Consider the following 27,996-nt stretch of genomic DNA (forward strand, 5'->3'; position numbering starts at 1 on the left):
GAGTTGGAGAGATTCTTTTTCTACACGTTGATTGTGGCAAATATCCTTTTCTCTCAGATTATGTGACAGTTTTACTATCTACTAGCATTTATATTTGGGGGTGTTGTGGGTGGTTAATACATATATCTGAATGCCCCACAAGGTTCAGCTTTAAGACCAGATTTTTTTTTCATGTGCTGATATTAGCAAATGTCCATTCTTTCTTCACCTATGTGAGTTTTTACTATCTACAGTACTAGCTTTTGGTTTGGGGGCCTTCAATACACATATTTGCATGCCCCAGAAGGTTCAGCTTTAAGCTCAACCTGATATTCAATGACTTACAAAAACTCTGCTATGTTAAGCCTTTTATTTTTTTTACAATAGTAGAGAAAAAGCTAATGGAGAATTGAAAAGGTATATCGAATTTCAATGAAGTATTTAAATTTTACTGTGATACCAGTTTCATCACAATATGTGGGGGAGAAGAAAGAGTGCAAAGCATAAGACAGGATATGTATTCCGCACCAACCACTGTCCATGTAGCATAACTATATGACCAAGATAATGAAGAAAATAATCAGCCCAGAAGTTTAAGTAAACTTGGACAAAGAAATTAATATAAAGGCAGATGAGGTGTTTGGCAATTATGCAGTATTAAGAGTACTTTAAGGGAATATTAATATCAGAATATTATAGAAGCTGGGAATGCTGGTATGACTGGATAGAACAAAAATAGAAAATATAATAGTAAATACTGTAAAATGTAAAAGAGGTAGTAATTATGTATTTGCAATAAGATGTATTTGTAAATATGTCACCAATACTGATAACAAATAAGGAACCATAGACGGTTGATAATAGAACTGATAGTTTTTAATCGGTTTTTTAACTTTCTTTCTTTTTCCTTTTTTCTGTGTGTTGTGTATATTTGTTTGACATTTTAGTTGTATAATCAATAGTTTGTTTTTTAAGAAAGAGAGCACTTTAAGGGAAGAACAGTAAGATTACATCTTTCCCAACTTCCTAGTGTGTGGTACCCTTTCCAGATGATACAGATGGATTTTGCTGCCATGCTCCTATACTTCCTATGGTATTCCAGGCTATCAAAAGTCCAACTTTTAAGTTTAATGATGTCTCTCTATGGAATTGTATATGGGCAACCAATGCCTTTAGACTTTGAGTTAATTCCTATTCAAGATATTTATTTTGACCATGGTCAAATTACTGATATGCTACACGTTTTTTCAATAGGAGCAGTGCCAATGGCAAGTCAGACTACATTGTGACCTGAGAGGACTACAACAAACTATAACTCTCCTGCAAGCAGGAAATTTGGTGTTTCACAAAGTGCATCAAAGAAATAACTCTGTGAGAAGGCAAAGCAATACAGTTTGAAGGTCTAACTTCACAGGTTCATTAAAGTCATTTGAGGCCCGCTTCAATTCCAGAAACCCCAGAAGCAAATCCTACTAGATTTTCCAACATCTCAGGAAGCAAACGAAAGAAAATAAGGCAAAGTTCTGACTATGACAGCCATGAAGACCAGTTTTAATGGATTTTAAGCCAATAGTCCTCATGGCAGTTTAATTTTGTTAGAATAATGAGCTTGTTTTACTATCTTCTTTCCTTCGCTTTTCTGCAGCAGAAGCAATGTTACTAAAAATTGGGTTTCTGTTGTATGACGTATTTACAATTGCCAAGTAGCATGCAACAGTCATTGAACTGGCTGTCCAAACTCTTAAATAATTGTCTTAAGCCTATTTCATAATTCCATCTGGAGCTTGCAAATATGGAGTTTGTTTCCATGCTGTATAAACCTTGATGGGTATAGGCTCAATATAGAAGAGAACTGCCTTAGTGATTGAGTGGTTTATGCCTTGAGGGTGCCTTATGGAAGCTCTACAAAAACTACTCTTCTAAAGCATATTTTTAGCCCAGAATCTTATTTTTTCTTTTGGTAGCATAGAAAGGGATGCTACAGATTCTGGGGAACAGATTCTGGGTTAAAAATATGCTTCAGCACAGCATTTTTTTGTAGGGCTCCCATTAAGGCACCCTCAAGGCATAAACCACTCAGCCTCAATCACTAAGGCCAATTATTTTCTATATTGAGCCTCTATCCATCAAGGTTTATACATAGTGAAAACAAAGGGCAAATTTGCAAGAGCATAATGTGCATGTTAGATTGTTAAGACATGAATTTTTCTACCAGCAATTGAAAATGCCATGCAATACAGCTTATGTTCAAACTCCCCTATACTTACCAAAGACATAGTATTTGTTGACAGAAATTATTCAATACTTTCCTTTCCTTATGCCTCAGAACCTTATACAATTGGGCATTTAACTCCATTTCATGCAATACCAGTTGCCTAAAACTACACAAGCCCAAGTGAATTCATAAAAACCAGGACCTCAAGGGCTCCCCAACTGCTATTACCATAATTGGTACACCAACCAATTACTTTGATATCAAAAAATCTGCTTGTGTAGTTATAAAATATATAGACTTCAAACACTATAGTTCTCCTAAATGAGAAGCAGGGATAGGTGAGAACAGCAATCCTGCAAATTGGCTTTATACTATTCATTGGCTTTATGTTATTCAAAATGACCCATAGCTGCGAGGTATTTCCAGCTTTGTATGGCTTTAACCTGACAATTCCTTACAAGTAAAAACTCACTGTGCAAGATGTAAGGTACCTGACAAAAGGAGCTACAGAACAACTGTCGGCAAAATTGGCTTACCTTGTTACCTGGGACAGGCCAGTTTCAAAAGGTGGCTGTAGATTGCCTATTCTTCTGGCTGGCATTTGGTCTTTTCAGTAATTGTTTCCAGAAGAGTAAGGCAGACACATATTTGCCCTCCAAAAGGTCAAAAGGGAAGAACTATGAGGAAAACAAGTTCTTGGAGAAGTGGGGGCATGTTAGCAAGATAGAAACATAGAAGGAATGCAGTTATCAAAACTGCTATGGCAATGCAACTATTTCTTTTTATTAAGACAATAACTCTTTCTTGAGGATAGTAGCAGTAGATGGGTGGGGAAGTAACTTGAGATTTTCTAATTATTAATATTAATGCTTATATCATCTATACCTTTGTGTGACTATTAACTTCTCCTTTCCTGAAATGTACTACAATCCAAGGACTCCAGAGTGCAACCCTATCTTCTCTTCCATTGTAACTATTGAACAGCAAGTTTATAGCATTACAGTATGGCAGTTCTTTCATTCTAGCTATAGCACAGGGTTTTCCATAAATGAAAAATTAGGGGAAAAAATGAAACAACTGACTGCATTTAAATCTCTAATTACAGAAAGGTAGGGTTTTTTTTCCCAGTTAGGGGACCTGCACTTTTTCTCTATTTTTTTCCTTGTAATATATTTGCATGTATAATTAAAACTTTAATAATTTAGAAAATGATAAGGATCATATTCTTAAATCCACTTTCATGGGCTGAATTTTAAGATCTTAATTCTTGTATTGTTTTTCAGTTCAGTGTGTATTCAAGTGATTTTTTCTTGGAATGTAAAGATAGACACAAGAAGTTTACCTTCAGCTTATCAACATATCTAATTGTTTGTTACTTTGAATTATCTATTCCCAGTTTTAAATCTAAAAATTCTTAACAAATGATATAAATACTGAACAACTGCATTTGTACAATTTAAATTTATTTTGAGAAGTCAAATAATTACAATTTCAGATAATACTACTAAATAGAACCTGCTTCATCTTAATTTGTTTCATACAGAGGTGTGTGAACAAATCAAATATTTCTTATTCACTCAGTTAGGCTTATCCTGATTATGGGATAATAAAAATAGGAGGAATACTTTGCGGGTCAGCCTGGTATTTAAAACAAATTTTATTTTCCTGTCAGCAGCACTGGGATTATTTTACAAAAGCCCATTAAAGAAAGTGTGTCGGGTAGAAGTTTTTCTTCTCCCCTCAGAGGGATTCCAGTCCAATATTGTTTTAATTATTAAAATGAAAATACAGGAAAATTCTGGCTTCAGATTACAAAACAAAATTGTGAACAAAAATGAAACAAACTGGACAAGAGGATTTTTTTAAACCATAAAGATGAGAGTTTTATTGAAAATATGACATGCAGGCATTAGCACATGTTCTTTCTCCATGAGAGTCAACAAAAATCCACTTGTTTAAAAAACAAATGCATGAATTACAAAATATTTTACCACTCTTAGATTCCCATTAATTTTTGTTTAAAGATATTTAAGTACATAAAACTACAACAATTACACCTGGAATATTACAGTAAGAAGAGTTGAAAATGGGTATTTCAAAAGAAAATACATCTTAACCAGGAACATTTTAATTAGATACAGGATAATGGCAGGGAACCAACAGGAAAAGCTAGGATCGGAACATGCTGTTGAAAAATGGTATTTGCTCTGTAACTAACTTCTCTTCTTAATAACGTCCTGAAAGAAAGAAAAAAAGTGCTGTAACTATAAATTAATACCTTCATGAATCAGCTCATATATTAATTTAGTTGTCTCTGAAAGGAGAGTATATTGTATTAGCATTTTCTATGCTGTTCTTAAAATATCTCACTATATTAAGATTATGCATTTTTACAATTAATATAATTATGCTTACTTGGACTGTAGGAACGAGATCTTGATCTTGATCTGTAACGACTATAATATGGTGACGGTGATCGCCTCCTTTGAAAGAAAATGCAAAGTATTTCTGTTGACAGTGGCTCATTTCCATATTCATACATTTTAGCAGTTCACATTAATATACGTTAAATGAGGTTTGAAGATATTAATTGAAAAACTTTGTAGGGTTTATAATATGAAAAAACAGAATTAAATTTTATACAGATAATCCTTGATTTATAATCATTCATTTAGTGACCATCTGAAGTTAAAACAGCACTGAGAAAAGTGACATGGCCATTTTTCATAATTATGACTGTTGCAGCGTCCCCATGATCAAGTGATCAAAGTTTGGATGCCTAGTAACTGACATGTATTTTATACCAGTTACAATGACCTGGATCATGAGATCAAGTTTTGTGACGTTCTGACAAGCAAAGTCAATGGAAAAGCTGGATTTGCTTAATAATCATGTTACTAATTTAAGAACTAGTTAATTCACTTAAAAACTATGGTAAGAAAGGTAGTAAAGGTAGTAAAATGAAGCAAAACCCTCTTTAACAACTATGATGCATTTTTTTTAGTCAATTGTGGTTGTAAGTTGATTACACATACACAGGTAATCCATTTCACTTACTTATTACCTCAATTAGTGACCATTCATATGCAGTGTCCCCACAATCACATAACTGCAATTTGAGCATTTTGCAACTGGCGCACATTTATGGTGACTGAAGCAGCCAGTGGTCACGTGAATGCCATTTGTGACTTTTACAGTCAACTTCGAACAAGTAAGGTCAATGGGGAAGGCAGCAGGAAGTTGTGGTCATGTGATCTGCTAAACAATTGCAGTGGAACTGCAGTTGTTAAGTCCAGTATTGTCACGTGATATTTTCACTTGGGAACTGAAAATCAATTAAAGACAGAGTTGCCGTTCCCCAAAACGGTTAGTAGTGGGAACTACCTATATTGGTTTATATAACAGCTGTAGACTGCTTAGCACAAATGTACATTCTACTTTTAAATAACTTCCCAATATGCAGGTCATAATGATCAGAAGTTTTGTGTAGAAGTTTCAAATTGCCCTATTTGTCATCCAAGCACTTCCTAGGGTATTTTCTTCCCGAACAAATTTTCTTCCATTTCCATTTTATTATTTATTTCTCACACTGTATATCTTTCCTTTGATTTTAAAGTGATTCAATTATACTGATGAAAGAATATTACAATAAATAGTATTAACTATTTTGTCACACTCTAATTAAGCCTTTACAATGAACTGTAATTCAATAATCTCTGCCAATATTTTTTCTTTTCTTTTTTAAATGTCAGGCAGAATCAAGGCATCTATGGAAAATTTAAAACTGCATGGGACTCCCTATTTATTTTGCCTTTTTCATAGGATACAAACAAGATCATCTCATCCTGATCTATTTTTTCCTAAAAAAAAATACAAGAGCATGCAATGATAGAAGACGCCCCACTTATATTTTTTTTTAGACAATAATTAACAGACTATGCTTGATTGTTTTCTACTAAGAAACAAAGAATATTCCTTCTTAGAAAATGCATATGCTATTACCAGTTTGGATTTTAAAAGTGACAATAAAGCAAAATAGTTTATATACCTGTTGGGTATAAAATAAGATGGTCACCTTTCCCTCAACCCAAATTACAAAGTTTCATCATTTTTTATGAAATATTCATTTCATAAAATATTCATTATAATGCTGTCTGTTTTCACATTAGCTATTTTATTTAATTGCTTTTATTATGGTATCCTGAGTATTTTAATAATATTCATTATATCATAATAATACCAGCCAATAAAATGGCTAAAACATTATTTGTTTCTATTTACTTAAAACAATACAAATGAAAAACCATGTAATGTATGAGCAGTAACTTGGACTGCCGATCCACTATCGGGCAAACTGTATAAATGGATGCAATTCAATAATATTGTTAACCTCCGTAGGAAGGGTTCATTGATCAAGACTGCACAGCTGCAATTCTTGCAATCCAAAAATTGTTGCTCCCAAATTATCACTTCCAGGATTATACCAAGTGGCTTCAGTATAGAAGGCAACATGGTAGATTGGCAGATTCTTTCCCAAAATGGCACGCACCTCCAAGATGGTATGAAATGACCTCTGCATAGATTTATAGCTTTCTGTTGTGGCCTGGTGGCAGCTAGTGAAACTAGCAGCAGAATCAGACAGTGAGGAGGTTGGGGAGGAACATGGGCCAGTCCTGGAGGCTGAGGAAGGCTTGGACAAGGGCTCTGAGTCAGAGATAGGGCCAGGGCAGGCTGGCAGTTATCAGCTACTTTCAAAGCGGGGGAGCAGCTGGAGCTGGTTCCCAGCCTGCACATGCATAGAGCTGCCAAAAGAAAAGAACAATTTATTTTCTTTTGGCAGCTGTTGACGTGGGAGTAAGTCCACAGGTAAATGGTGAAAAATGGTGAAGGCCCCTCCCATAGGGATTAAAAGAAGAGAAAAAGGGGAGTGGGCTTTTGCAGGAAACAATTTGTTCTGTTCATTGCAGCAGTGTGAAGAGCTGTCTGTGCATCTCAGAGACTTTGTGCCAAGCTTTTCCTTGTCAGCATTGCATTTGAAAATATTTACTTAGCAGCTCTCCAGACTAGATAAGATCTATATTCCTAATTAGACCCTTGAAAGATTGTTTGCCAGGCCTTTGGCTGAATATGAATGCAAGAAAGACCCCTTCGTTTAATAAAAGGGGTTTTTCAGGGTCAAAAGGTTTGCTTAGTGCTTTTGGGGGAAGCCTAGGTCAGAACACTTTCAACATAATTTGTCTGACCTCTCTCTTTTCCTCTCCCCGCACTGGCTGAAAGACTTATGGAAAAATGTTCTGTGCATCCCTTCCCCACAATAACCCTGTGAGCTGGGAAAGAAAATGAGTGTCTGGCTTAAGGTCACCTAACTGGCTTTCATGGCTAAGACGGGGCTTGAATTCAGTTTCCTGCTTACTGGCTTGGTGCCCTAACCATTAGACCACACTGGCTCTCTAGAAGTTGAAGCATTCTGAAAGCAGGAATGAGCTAAAATTCTTTCAACCTAATGTGCAGGATTGTTCAACAGTGGAACGTTTAATTGCAGTTACATTTAAATGCAATTATTGCTGCTCAATGGCAACAGCCATTATAGAAATAATAAATAAATGAAGAGGTATAATTCCCTCCCACCCCACTGCTTTATAATTAGGTTCTCTTTATGTAATTTTAGGATGCATGGAGAACAGATGTCTTAGGTCATATTTATGCAGAAATACTGAACATTCAAAAAGCTTCACAATCTTTTAAGCATTACTATATCGGAATTTATTGCCTGGATTAAAAGTTTTCCATAACTTCCACATATAATTTTAATACTTACCTGTAGCGATAATCATATTCTTCATATCTGTCATATCCTCTGTCATATCCTCTGTCGTAATAGGAATCACGGCGACGGCCAGTTCCTCCTCCTCCTCCTCCTCCTCCTCCTCCTCCTCCCCCTCCTCCTCCACCTCCACTGCTATTTTTTTTTTTAGAAAAAGAGAGAATTCAGACAAGTTATGCTGAAAGCTATACATCTGTTTAAGACTTTGTCTCAAGATGAAGACAATACTTCTAATGAAGGAACTGAAGATTCATAGTAGACTTAATTTCAGCAATTATTCAAACTGGCATCATATTGAAAATGATTTACAAAATGTATTCAAGTCGTATCCTAAGCTCGGGAAAGAAATGAATAAATATGCTTCAGGAAGTTTTTAAAGCAAGTTTTCAACTCGTTAAATGATATGTGGTCATTCCTCGGTATGTATATATTCCTGTAGTATTTTTAATTGGGCTTTATTCTAATTTCTTTAACATTATTCATTTTAGTTATTCTGTTCATTGAGTTCTGTTCACTGAGTTATTCTGAAGCCGATGGCACAATGGTTAGAATACAGTATTGCAGACTAATTCTGCCCACAGCCTGGAATTCAATCCTAATCGGCTGAAGGTTGACTCAGCCATCTATCCTTCCGAGGTCATTAAAATGAGGACCCAGATTGCTGGAGGCAATTTGCTGATGACACTTTAAACTGCACAGAGAGTGCTGTAAAGCACTATGGGGTGGTATAGTCCAAGTGCTATTGCTATACTGTCCAGTGTTATAAGACTGGGGCCATTTAACAAATACAGTGTTCTCTGGAGCTCTTGGTTGGATATAGGGAAAGGAGGAATGTAATTTTCTGGCAGTTGGCAAATAGAAAACTGTTCATGACATGCTGTAATGTTCAATTCCAGGATGCTATAAACAAAAGTACAGTATGTTGTTTACTTGGTAGGTAGGCCTTGTACATGTGTATTAAGAAAACTGAAGCCAATCATTAGGGAGCAATACTGTTCATGGCCTGTCCTGAATTGAAAGCCTCTTAATTGAATTAGGTTCTGAGCTACTTCTCAAGAAAAACTGCAAAAATGTGTACCACTATCGTTTCCATTGAATCTTATGGTAATTTTAAAAATATTTATTTATTCTTCAGGAAATAGTACAGTTGACAATTCCACCTATTTCTGGAGCTCCAGGACCAAAACATAAAAGGGAACATATGGGCTTATTTGGAGTTCCACTGGTTTTCTATGTCTATAGCATAATATTGGAATCATTTGTTATGTTGTATTGGAAGCCAATCTTTTGAAACCTACTGATGGAACACTCTAGTGAGACGGATTGTTTTTAGTTTGAATAAGCAAGTTTGTGTATGTTTACTCCTATTCACTGGGCTCCAAGATCTCACTTAAAATGCCAGCCATAGAATACATTTGTAGAAACAATAAGAGTGAAATAAAACAGTCATTAGATTAGAACATGTGTAAAGGAACTGACCATTTCACTTAAAGTCCCATGGCAAATGCATTTCTCATAGTAATAGGATTAAGACAATATTGAAATAAAAATATCTTACTGAGTTGGTCTGCCCATATAGATGCCTGGAGTGGGTGTGTGTGCTCTCTTTGTGATAGAGTAATCTACTCTGATTCTTCTACCATCCAGTTCCATTCCATTTGCATGTTCCATTGCCTACAAGAAAGATTAAAAAAATATATAACCCTCTTATGTCTGTATCTAGTAATCTACAAATTAACTTCCATTTGTTTTGACCAGCAGGTTGTTGCAGGAGACATCCGTCCTGTTTTCCTCCGCTCCCGGCTTGGCCCATGGAGAAGTATAATGCTGATCCGGCCCTCAAAGAAATCCAGTTTGACAACCCTGTTCTAGAAGAACTGGGTATAATTGAGATTTCAATGATAGCTCTTCTAGAAGAGATCCCAGTTATCTTTTAATCTATATAAACATTATTAAAATTCTACATATAAAATAAACATAAAAACACAAACACACAAAAATTTAATCCTACAAATACAAAACTAAACATATAACTTAAAAACACCCCACGTACAACTTCTGCTTTCATGTTCCTCTTATATCTTCTGTCTTTACTTTCTTCATAGATCCTTTAACCCTCTCTTATTCTTTTGCAGAACAGACTTCCGTTTATGTGACTTTTCAATTAGTATCTTATTAAACATGCTGCATTGTGGTGGTTATGTTAAAAAAAACCCTCAAATGTGGTAGAAAGAAGTAAAAAGGTCAGAAAAATCCTAAAAATAAAATCTGAACTGAATGCACAAATATTTTTATTGGGTGTAAATGAAAAATATCACAATTTACTAAAATATACGACAACTGCAAGAACAAATTTGGCACAACATTGGAAAAGAGAAGCTTTGCCTACATCAGATGAAAAACTTAAAAAAGGATAATATGTAGGAATGACAATTGTATTACATATACTTAATGGAAAGCTAATTAAATTTAGCTTAAATTTAGGCTCCCATATATATTCCACACTGCGTAGTAAGTCAAATGTTGTCTTTTTAAAAACATGACAAGAATGTGTCTCTGGAATGTTTTCCCATTTTGCTTCTTTTGTTTTATTTTACGGGTATCTATTTTCACTATTTAACATAAACTTTTCCCTGTGTATTTTACTATTGTAACAATAAAAATAGCTTTTAAAATGTGTTTAATATAACATGAGGCTAGTTTTACATTAGGCTCCATTCCAATCAGAGATGTTGAAATATGCTGTCACTGCTGCTTTATATCAAGTGACTAAATTATTCTTCAAAAGATTCTCAATGATGTACTTAGCTTAAGAATCAAATAATATGATTACGTTAAGACATTTAAAAATTGGTAATTTCCTTTAATGAGGAAAATGCATGCTTGCTATCAAATATTTTGTTAGAAAGTTAATGTCATTCCATAGAGAATTACTGCTTCTATATGATAAGACATGAGAATGTTTATTCAGAATATCCTTGCATAAAACAGAATTGCCCTATTGTACAATGATAATGAATAATTTAGGATTAAATTGACAGAAGCAGCTAATTCTGTATTATTTATAGCTTGAAACAAAGTAACAGGAAAACTGAATATTCAATATATCCCTATTTAATGTTTTTAAAATCACATTAATTGTAGACTATACTGCCACCTAGTGTTTTTTTAATTCCACAGAAATAAATGTTTCCATTTTATTATGTTATAAAGCATAATAAAGCATACACTGTATTGTTTCAATACACTGATGTCTGTATAATGTGTTTAAAGTTATTTTTTTATTTTGATAGCTTAGAAAACTAAGAATGGAAAAAATAATCTATCAATGTTAATTCCAATTTTGGTATCAACTCTACAAATATAATTTTTTTCATTCAAGTAAGTTTATTTTGATTTCTGTTTGTATTGTATGAATCTTTCCCCCACAGAAATGTTACTAAAATTCAAATTATAGTAAAATGAGTATTATTTATAAAAACACATATCACAAGAATCAGAATCATGAAAGTGATGCACCATAAACTCTGGACTATTTAGATTTATTTATAATATGCAAAAACTTCAACTGCTTTACTTCAATCTAAAAGCAACTCAAACTTGATTTGATACTAACATAGTTCTTAGCTCTAAGGATTTAACTCATGCATTATAGTGTCAATGGAAAGATAAAGCAGAATATTAAAGGCAGGAATCAAACTGTCTCAATTGAATAAATAACTGAATCTTTTAAAATTTCATCTAGAACAAATTATGTCTGATTAATTGATAGGTTTACTATATATCTCTTTTTTCAAAAGTTGTCCAACTATTGTTAGATTTTAACCCTACTTTTTATACATTTTTTGTAGATTTTAACTATAGGTTAAAGATAACTTTATGAGCAAGATCATATATGCATGTAATTTCTTCCTAATTTTTCCAAAAGAACTTAGCAATAATAAACATACTTTTTCTAGATGAATTCAGCTCTTGGATGATTAATATTTATGTAATTTCCTCATAATAAACAAAGGAACTTGTTATTGCTTGCTTCTTTTTTAAGCCTCCCCATAGCTCTGACTTTTCTAGTAATTCCATGCAAATTGCTAAATCTGCTTGAGATCAACAAGGATTAGCTGGATGCTGCTGCCTAATTGGATTAGCAGTATGAAATATTTGGTTTAAAATGAAGTTGCTGAGCTATGGAATTATACCCTGAGTTAGCAGTGTAATAGCTATAACATTTTTTAATATTACAAACAGGCCAAGTTCACACATATCTTTAATTTTTCACCTATAAATAGTAAACAATATTATTGTTCAATAGGGTTAACATTGCGCCAAGATAAAACTACACGAGGCACAATATGGTTTTGTGCAAAATACATATTTTGTTCTGATATTGCATTAGTAGGTGCCGCAGTGGCTCATGTGGGTAAGACACTGGCTTTGTGCACCATTGAGGTCGGCAGCTTGGTGGTTCGATTCCCATAAGTAAATAAACCGTGCAGGAACAAGAAAGGAGCCTCCCCCAAATGCCTCCAAGGCATTCAGGCATCCTGCAGGTAAAGATAATACTGCCCGAAAAAATTTCTTTCAGAGAAGCAATCAACCACTTCGGTGATCTCTGGCTAACACGTGCCATATGCTAAATAAAATAAAATTGCATTAGTACTCCCTGCTTAAATACATTAACATACCCTATCAGCCTCAACCAAGCTCAGAGAAAACCATGAAAGTATTCTATAATTTTCCTAACACTCATATCTAGTTTCCCCTTAGCATTAACCTATGGATTTCTAATTTTAAGATATACCTACATCAATAACACCTGTTATTGATTTCAAACATACATATTAGGCCCTTCACTCATAACTAACCTGTATCTTTACTTTTCATTCACAGAATCAGATACTTGGTCAGATCTATTTCTCTTAATCTCAAATATATGCAGGTAGTCAAGCTAGGTCCACAATTGAGGCTAGAATTTATGTTGCTAGAACAAATTTGTTAAAATGAGTTTTGCTCATTTTACAACTTTTTTTTGCCATATTTGTTAAGTGAATCACTGCAGTTGTTAAATTAGTAACACGGTTGTAAAGTAAATCTGGCTTCACTATTGACTTTGTTGGTCAGAAGGTCACAAAAGATGATTACATGACCACGGGACACTGCAACCATCATTAATATGAACTAGTTGTCAAGCATCCAAATGTAAATTACCGTATATACTCAAGTTTAAGTCAACCCGAATATAAGCAGAGGCACCTAATTTTGCCTCAAAAAACTGGGAAAACTTATTGACTCAAGTATAAGCCGAGTTTTTCAGCACATTTTTTGTGCTGAAAAAAACCTCCCTCAACTTATACTCAAGTGAGATTCCCTCTGAAAAAAAAAATGGTGTGGAGCTCCGGATCTGGGCAGCCGCTTCCCTGCTTCCGTATTTCCTTTGCAACTTGTAAGCATGGGGGTAATCAAAAGCAGAAAAGTTCTTGCATGAGGATATATTGTTTTATCTTTATTTAACTGTTTTTGGGGAGGGGGGGGGAAAGACCCACCGTCATGTGAGAATGCTCAGACACGAAATCTATCCGCCTGAAAATAAGTGTGTGTGGGGGGGTTTAACAGACGGAAGACATAGGGAGAAGGCAAAAGCAACGGAAGATCCTTCAGGGGAAACTGAGGGGGAGACTCACCCTTGGTCCAGATGAGCCACCTTCCCCACCCCTAAGCAGAGGCAGCCACCAAGGGCAGGCAAGCCCCGCTTCGCGGACTCCGTCTGTCCTCGCTCCCACCCACCCACCCAAAGCCACGAAGTCCCCCAATCGCGCAGCCCAGAATCGCCCTCCCCTCAGGGGGCAGCAACGGCGCCCGGTGTTTCCTGAAACAAGAAGCTCCGCCGTGCAATGAAAGCGCCCTGGCTCTAGGCTCAGAAAACAACGCGAGCCGAGGTGGCTTGCTTTCCTCAGCCCTAGCTGCTTTCAGTCCGCTCGGGAGGAGGAGGGGGAGGAGGAGGTGGTGGCAGGCTCAGCGTTGTTTTCTGAGATCGCAGAAAACAACGCGAGCCGAGGTGGCTTCGTTTCCTCAGCCCTAGCTGCTTTCAGTCCGCTCGGGAGGAGGAGGGGGAGGAGGAGGAGGTGGCAGCGGCTCGCATTGTTTTCTGCGATCTCAGACAACCTTTGCAAAAAAAAACAAAAAAAAACCCTGCTAATTTCAGATTTTTTTTTTACCTCTTTAGAATCATCTATTCTTTCAAAGTAAACAAATGCAAATCCTCTTGATCGCCCAGTTCGTTGATCGTACACCACGTTGACTCCACTCAATGGCCCATAACGGGAAAAGACTTCTCGAAGATCTCTCTCAGTAGTATACAAGCTGAGGCCAAACACTCCAAGACACGTATTAGGATCTGGATTAGCCTAAAATGTACCAAGATAAAATATTTAGTATCTTCTTATAGACAGTTAAACTAGTTACATGCAGTCCTTGACTTATGACCACAATTGAACCCAAAATTTCCCTTGCTAAGCAAAACAGTTAAGTGAGTTTTGTCCCATTTTATGATTTTTCTTGCTACTGTTGTAGTTGTAGAGTTAGTAACACAATTGTTAAGTGAATCGGATTTTCCCACTGACTTCATTTGTCAAAGATTGCAGGTGATCGCATGACACCAGGATCACCGCAACTGTCATAAATACATGCTAGCCAAACATCTAAATTTTGATCACATGCTCACAGGGATGCTGCAATGGTTATGTGACAAATGATCATAAATCACTTTTCGAGTATCACTGTTAATGACTTCAGTCACTAAACAAATGGCTGTCAACTGAGGGTGGCTGTACTTCAGCCCCAGAAATAGTGATAGTAAAGTATTTCAAGAAGCTGCATACTAAGTAGCATATAAAAGAAACAGAAATATTCTGTTTAACGCATCAAATATCTTTAAAAAGATGTTTTCATTAAAATTATTAGAGGCACACAAAAGGAATCTACTGTGGAATGAGATATGTAACAATCATCATGTATCATGAAGTTCTGATTTTAAACAAGTTATCCTGTAATTTAAATTATGCTATTTAAATATCTCCTCATAAGGAAAGGCTTTATACTTGTATTCTCCATGGCCAATCCAATTCTCAAGAGAAATATTAGTATAATTTTTCAGCAGAAACTTCAGAAGCAAGTTGCTTTGATTTCTTAATTCTTTCCACCCAGCTACCACTAATCCATACTTTATTGCATACAAGAGGACTAAAGAACAAGTTTAACAAACAAAACACACATTTTTGGGACGGGACGGGGGGACTTCTGGTAGCTAAGATGAATGTAGCTGTGCTTATAAAGCAGAAAATGTAAAAATTTAGCTTTTTTTCTTGACTGTAGAAACTTCCAGCGGACTTAAATTGATAAAAAAAATAATAATATTCCTACAAGCTTACACTACATACTCTGCTGCCAGTGTGCCTTCTTCGGTTAGACATAGGAGAGTGGCTTCGGCTCCTTCGACGCCGATATTCTGGGGTATATGATTTACTTCGTGATCGCCGCCTGTGAGAATGGGATCTAGAGCGAGTGTATCGCCTATGAGAATGTCTTCTGGATCTAGATCTTTAAATAGTAAAAATAAAGTTCCATATAAAAACTGCTATAAGCCATCAAAATTAATATTAAAAGTTATTAATGACAGTTTAAAACAACTGAAAACATTTATATAACTGATAAAATTTAAGACAATTCAAAACTTATGGGCAACTTATGGAATAAGATCTGTACCTGACATGCTGTTAACATGTTGGAGTTACATATCAAAGAAATGTCTGAAAGAAATTCTAACCCTTACCTATCCTAAAATGGATTTGTTAATTGTTTTTAAAGGCAAAGAAATGAAGTAATACTACAGGTCTTAATATTCTAAACTGGAACAGTAAACTATAGAAAGATCCCCAAAACTGCATGACCACTGCCACCCTATTCAAGAAAGTGTGAAACAAGAAAAAAAATTGTGTATTTTTATTTGGGACCCAATTTAGAATAGAATTCTTTATTGGCCAAGTGTGGTTGGACACACAAGGAATTTGTCTTGGTGCAAATAGTGTCAGTATACATAAAAGAAAAGATACAATCGTCAAGAATCATAAGGTACAACACTTAATGATAGTCATAGGGTACAATAAGCAATCAAGGAAAGACTAGGAAAGTCATTATAGATCATAAGGATACAAGCAACAAAGTTAGTCATACAGTCACAAGTGGGAGGGGATGGGTGATAAGGATTGATGAGCATAGTAATAGTAGTGCAGATTTTGTAAATAGTTGAATAGTGTTGAGGGAATTATTTGTTTAGCAGAGTGATGGCTTTTGGGAAAACAACTTTGTGTCTAGTTGTTCTGGTGTGCAGTGCTCTATAGCATTGTTTTGAGGGTAGGAGTTGAAACTGTTTATGTCCGGGATGTGAGGGGTCTGTAAATATTTTCACAGCCCTCTTTTTGACTCGTGCAGTATACAGGTCTTCGACTGAAGGCAGGTGGGTAATAATCGTTTTTTCTGCAGTCTTAATTACTCTCTGAAGTCTGTGTCTGTCCTGTTGGGTTGCAGAACCAAACCAGAGTTATAGAGGTGCAGATGACAGACTCAATAATTCCTCTGTAGAACTGTATCAGCAGTCCTTGGGCAGTTTGAGCTTTCTGAGTTGGCACAGAAAGAACATTTTGTTGTGCTTTTTTGATGACGTTTTTGATGTTAGGTGTCCATTTTAGGTCATGTGATATAGTAGAACCTAGAAATTTGAAGGTCTCTACTGGTGATACTGTGTTGACTGGTACAGTAAGAGGTGGTAGTATGGGAGGGTTTCTCCTAAAATCTATCACCATTTCTACAGTTTTGAGTGTGTTCGGTTCCAGATTGTTCCGGTTACACCACGAGGCAAGTTGTACAACCTCCAGTCTGTATGCGGATTCGTCGTCTTGAATGAGACCAATTACTGTTGTGTCATCAGCAAACTTCAGTATATGAACAGATGGATTGTTTGAGATGCAGTCATTGGTATATAAGTGAGAAAAAAAGTGGAGATAGCACACAGCCTTGGGGGGGCCCTGTGCTAATTGTACAGGTATCAGATGTGATTCTGCCTAGCTTCACCTCCTGCTTCCTATCTGTTAAGAAACTTATGATCCACTTACAAGTGTGTTCAGGTACTGCTATTTGGTTTAATTTACTTAGAAGAATGTCTGGAATGACGGTATTGAATGCTGAACTGACAAAGAGGACCCTTGCATAGTATTTGGGGAATCAAGGTGTTGTTGGATGTAATGCAGAGCCGTATTAACAGCATCATCTGTTGATCTATTTGCTTGGTATGCAAACTGCATGGGATCTAACAGTGGATCCATGATGATATTAGATGGGACAGCACAAGCCTTTCAAAGATTTTAATAACTACAAATGTTAGAGCAACTGGTCTATAGACGTTCAGTTCCTTGATGGAGGGCTTCTTTGGCACTAGGATGATAGTAAAGGTTTGAAGCAGGAAAGAACATAGCACATCTCTAGTGATCTATTGAAGATTCGGGTGAAGATGGGGGCCAATTGGTCTGCACAGACTTTTAAGCAAGGAGTTATCTTGTCTGGCCCTGGTGCTTTTCCTGGTTTTTGTTTGTGAAATAGACCTTGTACTTATTTTCAGTGATCACCAGAGGTTATGAACCCAATGGGTTGGGGCCAGTTGTAGGAGGCTTGGCTGCTGTTGGTGTGTTTGAGATGTGGGTTGTGGAGATAGGTAGCTGCAGTTTCCTTTCAAACCTGCAGTAAGACATATTCAGGTCATCTGCTAGTTGTTGGTTTCCTTCTGCCTGGGAAGGAGGTTTGCTGTAGCAAGTGATGTTTTTAAGAGTTTTCCACATGTTTGCTGGTTCATTTATTGAGAACTGATTCCTTAACTTTTCAGAGTAGCTTCTTTTTGCTGCTCTGATCTCTTTTATTAATATGTTTCTGGCCTGGTTGTATAGCATTGTCACCTTTTCTGTAGGCTTCCTCTTTGGAACGACGTAGCTCCTTAAGTTTAGCTGTGAACCAAGGTTTATTGTTACTATATATTTGCAGGTTCCTTGTTGGTACACATAAGTCTTCACAGAAGCTAATATATGATGTTACAGTATCTGTGAGCTCATGTAGGTCTGCAGAGGCATCTTCAAAAACATTCCAATCAGTGCAATCAAGGCAGGCCTGGAGCTTCAACTTTGCCTCATCAGACCAAGTCCTCACTGATTTAATTGTTGGTTTCATGGTTTGTTTCATTTGTCATGGAAATCTCTTAATTTCTGTTCAAATAGTGTTTATATATTCTCATAGGAATATTTTCGTATTTTCATAACTACATGAAGCAATGAATTTAAATGGATTACTTGTATTTCTACATTTGCATGTGTACACTTACATATTGTTAAAGCACATCACAATTTCTTGAAAACAGTACATTAATGCACAGTACAACTGTTCAGATGGGTTCTACAATGTCATAATTTGCTATATGATACCTATAAAGTTTCTGGGCATTTTCCAAGCCCTGACAAAAATCTTAGTTCTATAATATCTAAGTTTTCCAGTAAAAAATCCAACGAAGTGTTCAAATCAAGTTTAACATACTCAAGTTTTTAATAAACATACCTGGATTTTGATCTTGATCGAGAGTGTGATTCAGAATGTTTAGAAGCTCTTGATGGGCTACGAGATCCTGACCTGCTCTCAGATTTTGCACGAGCAGGACTCCCAGCTGGAGATTTTGACTGGGAGCGTGATGCCTACCAAAAGAAGCAGTATTACAAATGGTATTGGTTGCACAAATGCCTACCTTCTTATGTTAAAAGTAACTATATTTTATTGATTGTGCCTGAAAAATAAATGGTTAGGCAATACCATCCAGGGTATTGGTTCTCTTTAACCCACTTTTAACATTGTACAATTTCCTTAAATAATTCCCTACATGGACCAAATGACCAATGCTCTATTAACTAAGGAATCATGCAAATTCATCTACAACTTGATCATACAGACACTGGAACATAAACCATACATTTACTTAACCTAGGACCCATTCATTCTTCCAGATTCTTTTAATGCTACTTCACTCTTGCTTTCTACTTTTCTTCATTCTTCATTGAGTTTTTCATTTTTCATACTTCGTGTATTCTTCCCCAATTCAAACAATTCATTATAGCCTTAAAAATATTCAAGTGCTTCTATCTGACCAATCTTCTGTTCAATTTTTTCCCCCATTCAATTTTAATTTTCTGATCTTTAACATTTTTCATTAGCCTTCTTTTATCTTGATTTATCTTCCACATTCTTGGAAAAAACTCTTCCATTTCTTCACGAACATTAACCTTAATGGAAAAAGAACATTTAGTATATTTAAGCATGTGGGGATTATAAAACCCTGCTGGATGTTCAGAATTTTATCTACTAAAATGGAATAACCAGCAGGTGAAATGCAAATAACTAGTTTATAAAAGCAATTTTAAAAATCTTTTAACTGATATAATCATATAGGCTCTAGTAACGAGTCCGCTGATTCCTTTGCAGTGTTTCCCAAATATTGTTACACCTATTCTGCTCCCTACATTCGATAAATTTCAAGTCTGTAATATTTATCTATATTTGTATTTATATACATGTACACACACACACACACACACACACACAAATACATTCTTAAATACACACTCGCCAGAGATTTAAAAAGTGAAGTAGACCTCTAGGCAAAGATTCAAAGAGTTACAATGGCATATCCACTAACACAAATACAAATAATGTGTCTTAACTCTTGTTTTTTTAAACAGAAAGATTGCACAACTTACTACAAATTTGATTCTAAAATACCTATTAAGTGCTGGTTGTTCAAGTTCCAAATCTGTACTGAAAATGCAAATTTGATTTCCTTCTTTGGATCTTAGCCATACCTTTGATATATAAATCCCATTATTCATGTCTATCATTGTGATTATTTTATTCAAGTTTCAAATATTTGTACAGTAAAATAAAAACAAAGCTAAACTACTAATATCAGTATGGTTTAATAGGTCTGCTAAATGGATTAACCACCTGATTTGATGTCTACTTTGTACTCCATCAGAAGTGTATCAGGCAAGGCAAATATAGAAAGAGCAAACCTTGTGTATGTATATGTATCTAAAGGAGGTAATCATTTGTTCTCCCAAACTAAAGTAATAAGCACGGATTACTTCAATTTAATTCAAAAGCTGATCTCAAAAAGACCCGTTTTCCCCAGGTTAAAAATGTTCATTTTGTTTTTCTAATTTCAGATCTTTTTCCTATCATTTTAAAAATACTGAATGAAGTTGAAAAAAATCTCAAACATTTTGCACTTTTAGCAAGGATATGCACATATTTGGTGCCTTTTGCAAAATTCAGCTTTTATGTATTTCTCTATAGTATTTTTCCACAATTAGATATCATGTAATCTAACTACTTCAGAAAAATTTCAAAAACTAAAGATTTTTAATGGGGGAAGAATGAGTAAGAAATACAACACTGGAAAATACATAAGACCATAGATAATGGTAGATAGCTTATTACAAGGAACTGCAGGTAGTCCTCGATTTATCACAATTGAGCCAAAAAAACTGTGCTGAGACATTTGTTAAGAGAATTTTGCCCAAGACCTTTCTTAACAGTTGCTCAGTAAATCACCATAACTGTTAAGTTAATGATATGATTGTTAAATGAATCTAGCTTCTCCATTGACTTTGCTTGTCAGGTTACAAAAGCTTATTACATGACCCAGGGCCACTGCAACTGTCAGAAATACGAGTCAGTTGCCAAGTATCTGAATTCTGATCACATGATCATGGAAATACTATAACAATCTACCATATTTTTTGCACTATAAGACACAGCCACCCTACCAAAAGTGGGTGGAAATGTCTGTGCGTCTTATAGAGGGAATATTGTGGCAGTGAGGTTGAGGTTGGTGCACCGCCACCAGGAAACGCTGGAGCCTTCACTGCCAAGCAGCTGATTGGCAGTTGGATCGGCCACCCAGAATATCGTCAATCGGTTGCTCTAGGCGGCAGAGATCACTACAGCTGTCACCTATTACTGCCCACTCGTTTGCCACCAATGAGTGGTGGTGGCCGGCAATGAAGGTTCTAGTGTTTCCTGGCAGCGGCAGCAGCTCAACTGAGTTGACAGATGCTGGGTGCAATGGAGGGAGAGGGATCTTGGAGTCTTAGTGGACAACCAGCTAAATATGGACAGCCAGCAGTGTGCAGCAGCAGCCAAAAAAGCTAATGCAATCCTAAGTTGTATTAAGAGAGGGATACAATCAAGATCAAGGGAAGTACTAATACCACTGTATAAAGCCTTAGTAAGACCACACCTAGAGTATTGCATCCAGTTTTGTTCACCACATTATAAAAAAGATGTTGAGACTCTAGAAAAAGTACAGAGAAGAGCAACCAGGATGATTAGGGGACTGGAGGTTAAAACATACTACGAATGGTTGCAGGAACTGGGCTTGGCTAGTCTAGTAAAGAGAAGGACCAGGGGAGACATGATAGCAGTCTTCCAATATTTGAGGGGCTGCCACAGGGAGGAAGGGGTCAAGCTATTTTCTAAAGCTTCTGTAGGCCAAACAAGGAATAATGGATGGAAACTGAACAAGGAGAGATTTAACCTGGAAATAAGGAGAAACTTTCTGACAGTGGAAATCAACCAATGGAACAACTTGCCCTCGGAAGTTGTGGGAACGCCATCACTTGAGACTTTCAAGAAGAGTGGAGCACTGATGAACCACATGCTGGGGCTCTGATAACGTACTGAAGCTGACCAGGCTATTTGCTGTCAGGATGCTAGCCAGATGAATACTGGATGGATGCTGGGAGGCAGAGGTAGATTTTTTTTATTGTTTTCCTCCTCTAAAGGTAATCTTATGGTCCAGAAAAATACGGCAAGTTACTTTTTTCGGTGCTGTTTAACTTCAAACACTCACAAAATAAGTCAAGGATTACTTTTACTACTTTTTGACATACACTAAACAAATGGTTGTAAGGATCTGGGTTGGTCACCAGGACCAGAAGTTTTATCTTCCGACCTTTTGGACTCGGAAGGAGTCCATTCCAGGGAACTTCTCTCCAGCCAGAAAATGGACCCCAGAATGAGTTTGACAGCTCTGGTCCTAGTGACTGACCCAGTTTGGATCCTGCAACATTACCCTGGGTCACATTTATGAATCTGTTATAAGTTAAGGACTACCTGTACTAATATTTGAAAAACAGTTTCTGATTCAAGCTGCCTGAATAGCAACTCATAATTTTATAAAATGCCAACTGAAATCATCTTATAACTTACCAATTTTAATTTACCATGTTAGATAATTTTAAGGAATATTTATTTCTAAATACTGCCTATAAAACAAATTATAGATTACTTGCTCAATTGGACTTATTCATAGAGATTACTTGCATTGTTAGATGACTAAGATTTCACAGACAGCAGTTTATTAACACAGATGGAGACACATAAATGTAGCATTTTACTAGCACTGTTAATTTTAATATTAATTTTAAAATCTCAATTTCTGTACTATATTATTGATAACCTGTACTTGAATAAAAAACTCAGATGTAAATCAAATACGCAATATACAGTATTATAATTCTAGTCTGAGAGCCAGTTTGGGGTTATTGTTAAAGCTCAAGACTACAAATTAGGGACTGTGAGTTCTAGTCCTGCCCTGGACATAAACCACTTTTGAAAAACCTTTGTAAGAAAACTGCAGGGATTTGTCCAGGCAGTTTTTGAGAAATGGGCACAACTGAATAGAAGGGGAAAAATTACATATCCAAGGCTCACTATCAACACTTAAGACAACAAAATAGCTTATATTTAAATATTTTTAAAACTATTCATGTAGGTTTAAATTTACATAATTAATGATTGATATAAATGCCTATTTAGGCATATAAATTTCTAAGTTTAGCACAACTTTGGAAAGAGCAGACAATTAAGCTGATGCAATTAAGCCATGATGCTATTTCCACTTAAATCTTTTCAAAAGTATATCTTCACCAATACGTTCAGAAATGCCGGGTTTTAATTCAGGGACATTTTTTGAAGTGTCCACAACTTCTGTATCATTCATATAAATGATCTAATTTAAATATATACATTGCATAACTGTATTGGTCATTTTAGAACAGAAAACAATAAATTACATTAAAAAATATATGTATCAGTGATATGGTACTTCATTTATTTGCCTTCTCCCCACCCTGAATATGGGGACTTTATCCTGGTTTGAAGGTCCCCTTTCAGTTAAGCTTGATTCAAGGTGAACTTATTAACATATCAAGGATGGGGAGAAAGCAATCAAACTATACAATTTTGTACTGTCATTTTCTGGATATTTTTCCCAATTTCCAGATCTATTTATATGCTCTTGGAATTTCCCAGTAACCCAGTTATCTTTGCGAACGTTTTGAAATTAACTAAGGTCAACATCAAAAACATATTAATATTATAAGGCAACCCTATTTCACAAATAATCCTTGCATTTATATCATTACTGCATTCTGTCCAACTCGCAACTGGCTCACTTTTCTGACAGATCGCAGTGTTCTGTAATTTATATTTTTTGTCAGAAGCATGTTTTTTTGGATAGTTTTTGGCAAAAATGCCAACAGGAATGCACTGACTCCCTTTAATGACCGCTGCATGAAAGGTCATAAAATTGAGTCAATCATATGGGTGCCTCAACTTATGCCTGCTATTATTTACAATGGAAATTCCAGGCTCCATTATGACCATAACTTAAGGACTGTCTATATATAAATCACAAATATTAAACAGTATTCCTCAATATGGAATGTTTATTATAAAAATAAGAAATATTCTACAGGGAAACAACAAAATTAAAATTGCTGAATTCATTATAGGGACTTTGCTACCTTCTCAAAAGTGCAATGAGTAGCTCAAGTTCTTCAGATTTTAAATCTTAAGAGATTGGTGTGGATCTCTCAGCTTTATGAGTCCACCTCAGATATAAACCTAAAGAGAAGGCTAGTGACTTTTATAACTCAAAAGCCACCTTGCCAGACGAACCTCAAGAAACTCAGATAAACTGGTCTAGGAAAATAGCAGTGGTTTTTATATTAGGTGGGCCATTCTTAAATCTATGAAATAAATAAGTTATGTTATGCCCAAAAACACCTTTTGTGGCTTTCTGCACAAGAAGCATTCTATAGAGGAGAAATGGTGATGTATTAGAATTTTTTCACAGGGAATGTAAAATAAAATCAAGAGGAAATCTGACAATATGGGCAGACAATTGAGCCTGACTGGACTTTAAAGAAGTAAGGTAATCCTCAACTTATGTTCACAATTGAGCCCAAAATTTCTGTTGCTAAGTGAGTTTTAGCCCATTTAAAACTTTTCTTGCCAGTTATTAAGTGAATCACTGCAGTTGGTAAGTTAGTAACAAGGTTGTGAAGTGAAACTGATTTATTTCCTCATTGATTTTGATTGTCAGAAGATTTCAAAAGGTGAACACATGACCCCTGGAAACTGCAACCATCATAAATATGAGTCAGTTGCCAAGCATCTGAATTTTGATCATGGGATGCTGCTATGATCTTACGTGTGAAAAAAATCACTTTTTTTAATAACATTGTAATTTTGAACTGACACTAAATGAACTGCTGTAAGTTGAGGACTATCTGTATATTGGCATTGTTCGCACTTTTTGATGATCTCTGGCAGGAGTGGGATGGGGGTAGGGCATCCCTCCTTGCTCCACTGGACCCCTCGGTAGCTTTCGATACCATTGACCGAGGGGTTCTCCTGGGGTGGCTTGAGGGGATGGTTGTGGGAGACCTTGTGCTGTCCTGGTTCACTTCCTTCCTCTGCGGCAGCTCTCAGTCAATATTAATAGGAGGGGAGACATCCAGCCCACACCTACTGCTTTACAAGGTTCCTCAAGGCTCAGTACTCTCTCTGCTCCTGTTCAATGTTTGTATGAAGCCACTGGGTGAGATCATCCATCACCATGGACTGAAGTATCACCAATATGCTAATTCAGCTGTATGTCTCGACCTGTGGTGAGTTAAGTGTTGCTGTATCCTCCCTCTCGCAGTGCCTGGAGGCTGTTTAGGGGCTGGATGGGGAGCAACAGGTTGAAACCAAACTCTTGCAAGACTGGGTGGCTCTGGGTTTGGGGTTCACTGGGTCAGGGAGAATTGCCACCTTTGGTCTTGAATGGGGTGGCACTTCCCCAAACAAACCCTGTGCATAATCTAGGGATTTTCCTGGAGTCATGGCTCCTGCTTCAACAGCAGGTGGCAGTCGTGGCCTGGAGGGTCTCTGCACAACTGCAGGTTGTGCACTAGTTACATCCTTTCCTAGACCAACAGTCCCGACTCAGTCACTCATGCTCTAGTCGCTTCACGTCTTGACTATTGCAACACGCTCTACATGGGGCTGCTCATGAAGAGGATCCAGAAGCTCTAGTTGGTGCAAAATGCAGTGGCCCTTATGGTTTTGTGCAGACCCTGGTGTGCACATGTATTATCTCTCCTGCGGGAGCTGCATTGTTGCCAATTTGCTTCCGGGTGCAATTCAAGGTGCTGGTTGTCACCTTTAAAGCCCTTTATGGTTTGGGACCAGGTTACCTGAGGGAGTCTCTTGCTGGTCACATCTACCCGACCCAACAAAGTGGGGAGGCAGGAAATGCTGCGGGTCCCAGATGGAGATATACCTGGTGGGACCCAGAAGAAGGGCCTTCTCTATGGTGGCTCCCTCTCTCTGGAACATCATCCCCCTCCAAGATTTGAATGGCCCCCACTGTAATATCTTCCGGAAAGCACTAAAGACCTGGTTCTGCCAGCGAGCCTGGAAAACCAGAATGGGATAGAGCCCATTAAATGACTCGTGTGATCTGCTGTCATGGGGTGGATGGGGGAGGGAGTTAATTTTGTTACATTATACTTTATTAACTTATTTCATTCTTTTTGTTAGTTTTTATTGTGGTTTTATTCTGTAAGCTATCTCAAGTTGCCATGGATGAATAGGCAAAAATATAAATTTAATAAATATGTCACCTGAATTAAGCCACAGTGCTAGCAGTTAGCTAATGCAGGACATTTTTAATTAAGGGAACTGTATCTCAGCAAAACACACACACAAAAATGGTACTTCAATACTATAAGCAACTATTTTTAAGGTAACAAAGAGGATTCTATTGCACCCAGTCTTAGTTTAATTATACTGGGCAATTTATTCTTTTACTACGACTGCAATATACCTTTCTATCTTGCCTGGTTTAAAATTGTTTCATTTCTTTATAATTTTCAGCTGCTGCTTCAACATTAAGTGTTCCTGAACTTTTGCACAGAAAATCAAACAATAATCCTAAATATAGTAAAAACCTATCACAGCTTTACATTTAGATTTGTTTTTCAAGATTTAAAATATAAGTGAGGATAATACGCTTTATGAAACATCATTGTTAAATACAAATGAACATAAATTGTAAAGGCTGAAATATTATATTCTTATACAAGGATAAGATTTGTACTGAATCAGATACTTCTATTACAATTTTTGAGAAAAGTAGTAACAAGATGTCAGTTTTTAAAAAATGAGTTTTTTCAAATTTATAAGGTAGGAGGGGAACGAATTTATCTCAAAGTTTTTTTATACTGTAATAGAACAAACATACACACAAGCACACAAATCTAAATCTAAAAATACTGTTAACACTCTTCCCAGACAGCATTTTTAAAAGTATGCCACTATACTCTCTATATAAAATTTAAAAATCCCTTTCAATAATCAAATAATGGCCTAATTATTTAAGATAGTGTAAACCTAGAATTGGAACTGTAGTAAATAGCTTCTAATGAACTCTTTTCATTATTACTGCCCACAATAATGCAGAAAATATCCACTAGTACCATACCTTAAATATCTTATTGTAACAAAATGTTGACTCTGTCTTCTGGTGTAAACCTAATAAATCATACTGAAAGCTTAACAGCATTTTTACCTGAAAAAATCCTGACGCCATTTTCATCATATTATTATTAGAAATGATCCTCAACTCTCCCCCAGGAAAAGGGGCTTTTTTACAGCCGGCCCTCCCGATTTTCTCTTTCTTCCCACCAGCCTTGCATATCTTCTGGGGAGGGGATGTTATTTGTTATAGTGAAAAGGGGGGGATTTAAAGCGATCGGAATGAAATAACTTTCATAATGGCAAAAAACAAAAACAAAAAAAAGGGACAGGGCAAACGGTTAAAAACGGGAGGGGGTGCTAGAACCCAAACCCATTAAAGGGGTGAGGGATGGTGCCCAGAGGAGTCGGGATCACGGTTTGTTAAGTCCGAGGATCCTTGATCCGGAAGAAGGTAAAGCAGGACCGATTCGAAACAGCCAACGAGAGCGCGGTCCCTGCAGGCGGGATGCAGCGTAGCCCCACCTCGGAAGAAGGAACCATTTTGGTAATGAACGATGACTCCACCCGTTCAGCGCCCGATTCGGAGGATCCTTTCCCTCCCTCCCTTCGCCCACTTCTCGCCCTCAGGGCCAGGCCAGGCCTCCGACACCTCGGCCCGAACAGAAACCGCTCACTACTCACCCTCCCCTCGAAGTTATTCTCCTCCACGTCGCTCATGCTGGCGCGTATCTAAGGCGGCAGGTGGCCGGACAAGTGGGAATCCAAGAGAACGAGCCCCGACTTTCTCCTGCCACCGCCTCCAATTACCTAACTTCTACGATGTAGCGACGGCAACGCAAAATGGCGCTTCAGTCACTAAGGTCTGCGCCCGACACTCAGAGCAGGGGAGGGACTTCTGGTGCCACGCCCAGAAATGCCATAATATGGGCATCTCCACCCGCAGTAAACAACATACCGGTAGTAGGCTGGGAGAATGGCACATGCGCAGTTTGTTGGGCCTAGGCTTTGCACGTGTTGGACTTTTCCA

At 36.8% G+C, this 27,996-nt stretch overlaps 1 protein-coding gene across 3 annotated transcripts; it reads right to left on the reverse strand.

The window, feature by feature from the left end:
• Positions 1-3,636: 3,636 nt before the first annotated feature.
• Positions 3,637-27,847, reverse strand: TRA2A (transformer 2 alpha homolog). Of its 3 annotated transcripts, none has more exons than XM_026706403.2 (8): positions 27,651-27,847; positions 18,666-18,799; positions 15,443-15,611; positions 14,231-14,419; positions 9,577-9,692; positions 8,013-8,153; positions 4,610-4,677; positions 3,637-4,431 (listed from the first exon to the last, which is right to left on the reverse strand). In XM_026706403.2, the coding sequence occupies exons 1-8, from the start codon at positions 27,684-27,686 to the stop codon at positions 4,421-4,423; spliced, it is 864 nt and encodes a 287-aa protein (XP_026562188.2). In that variant the 5' UTR covers positions 27,687-27,847; the 3' UTR covers positions 3,637-4,420. The 3 variants fall into 3 exon arrangements, with proteins under 3 accessions (XP_026562188.2, XP_026562189.2, XP_087771467.1); XM_026706404.2 differs by having other exon boundaries at positions 15,452-15,611; positions 27,651-27,846; XM_087915341.1 differs by lacking the exon at positions 8,013-8,153.
• Positions 27,848-27,996: the final 149 nt, after the last annotated feature.

This window comes from Pseudonaja textilis, chromosome Z (assembly GCF_049901715.1).
Source record: "Pseudonaja textilis isolate UNSWEBS1 chromosome Z, rPseTex1.2, whole genome shotgun sequence".
NCBI classification, from domain to species: Eukaryota; Metazoa; Chordata; class Lepidosauria; order Squamata; family Elapidae; genus Pseudonaja; species Pseudonaja textilis.

What these genes read in the sequence shown, in the direction of transcription:
- TRA2A (XM_026706403.2), bottom strand. Translation starts at nt 27,686, where the DNA reads ATGAGCGACGTGGAGGAGAATAACTTCGAGGGGAGG. An exon ending in CTGGCAGCAGAGTATGTAGT is followed by an intron (nt 14,420 to 15,442) that starts GTAAGCTTGTAG and finishes GGTACATTTTAG; the next exon opens with GCTAATCCAGATCCTAATAC. An exon ending in TATATGGGCAGACCAACTCA is followed by an intron (nt 8,154 to 9,576) that starts GTAAGATATTTT and finishes AAAAAAAAATAG; the next exon opens with CAGTGGAGGTGGAGGAGGAG.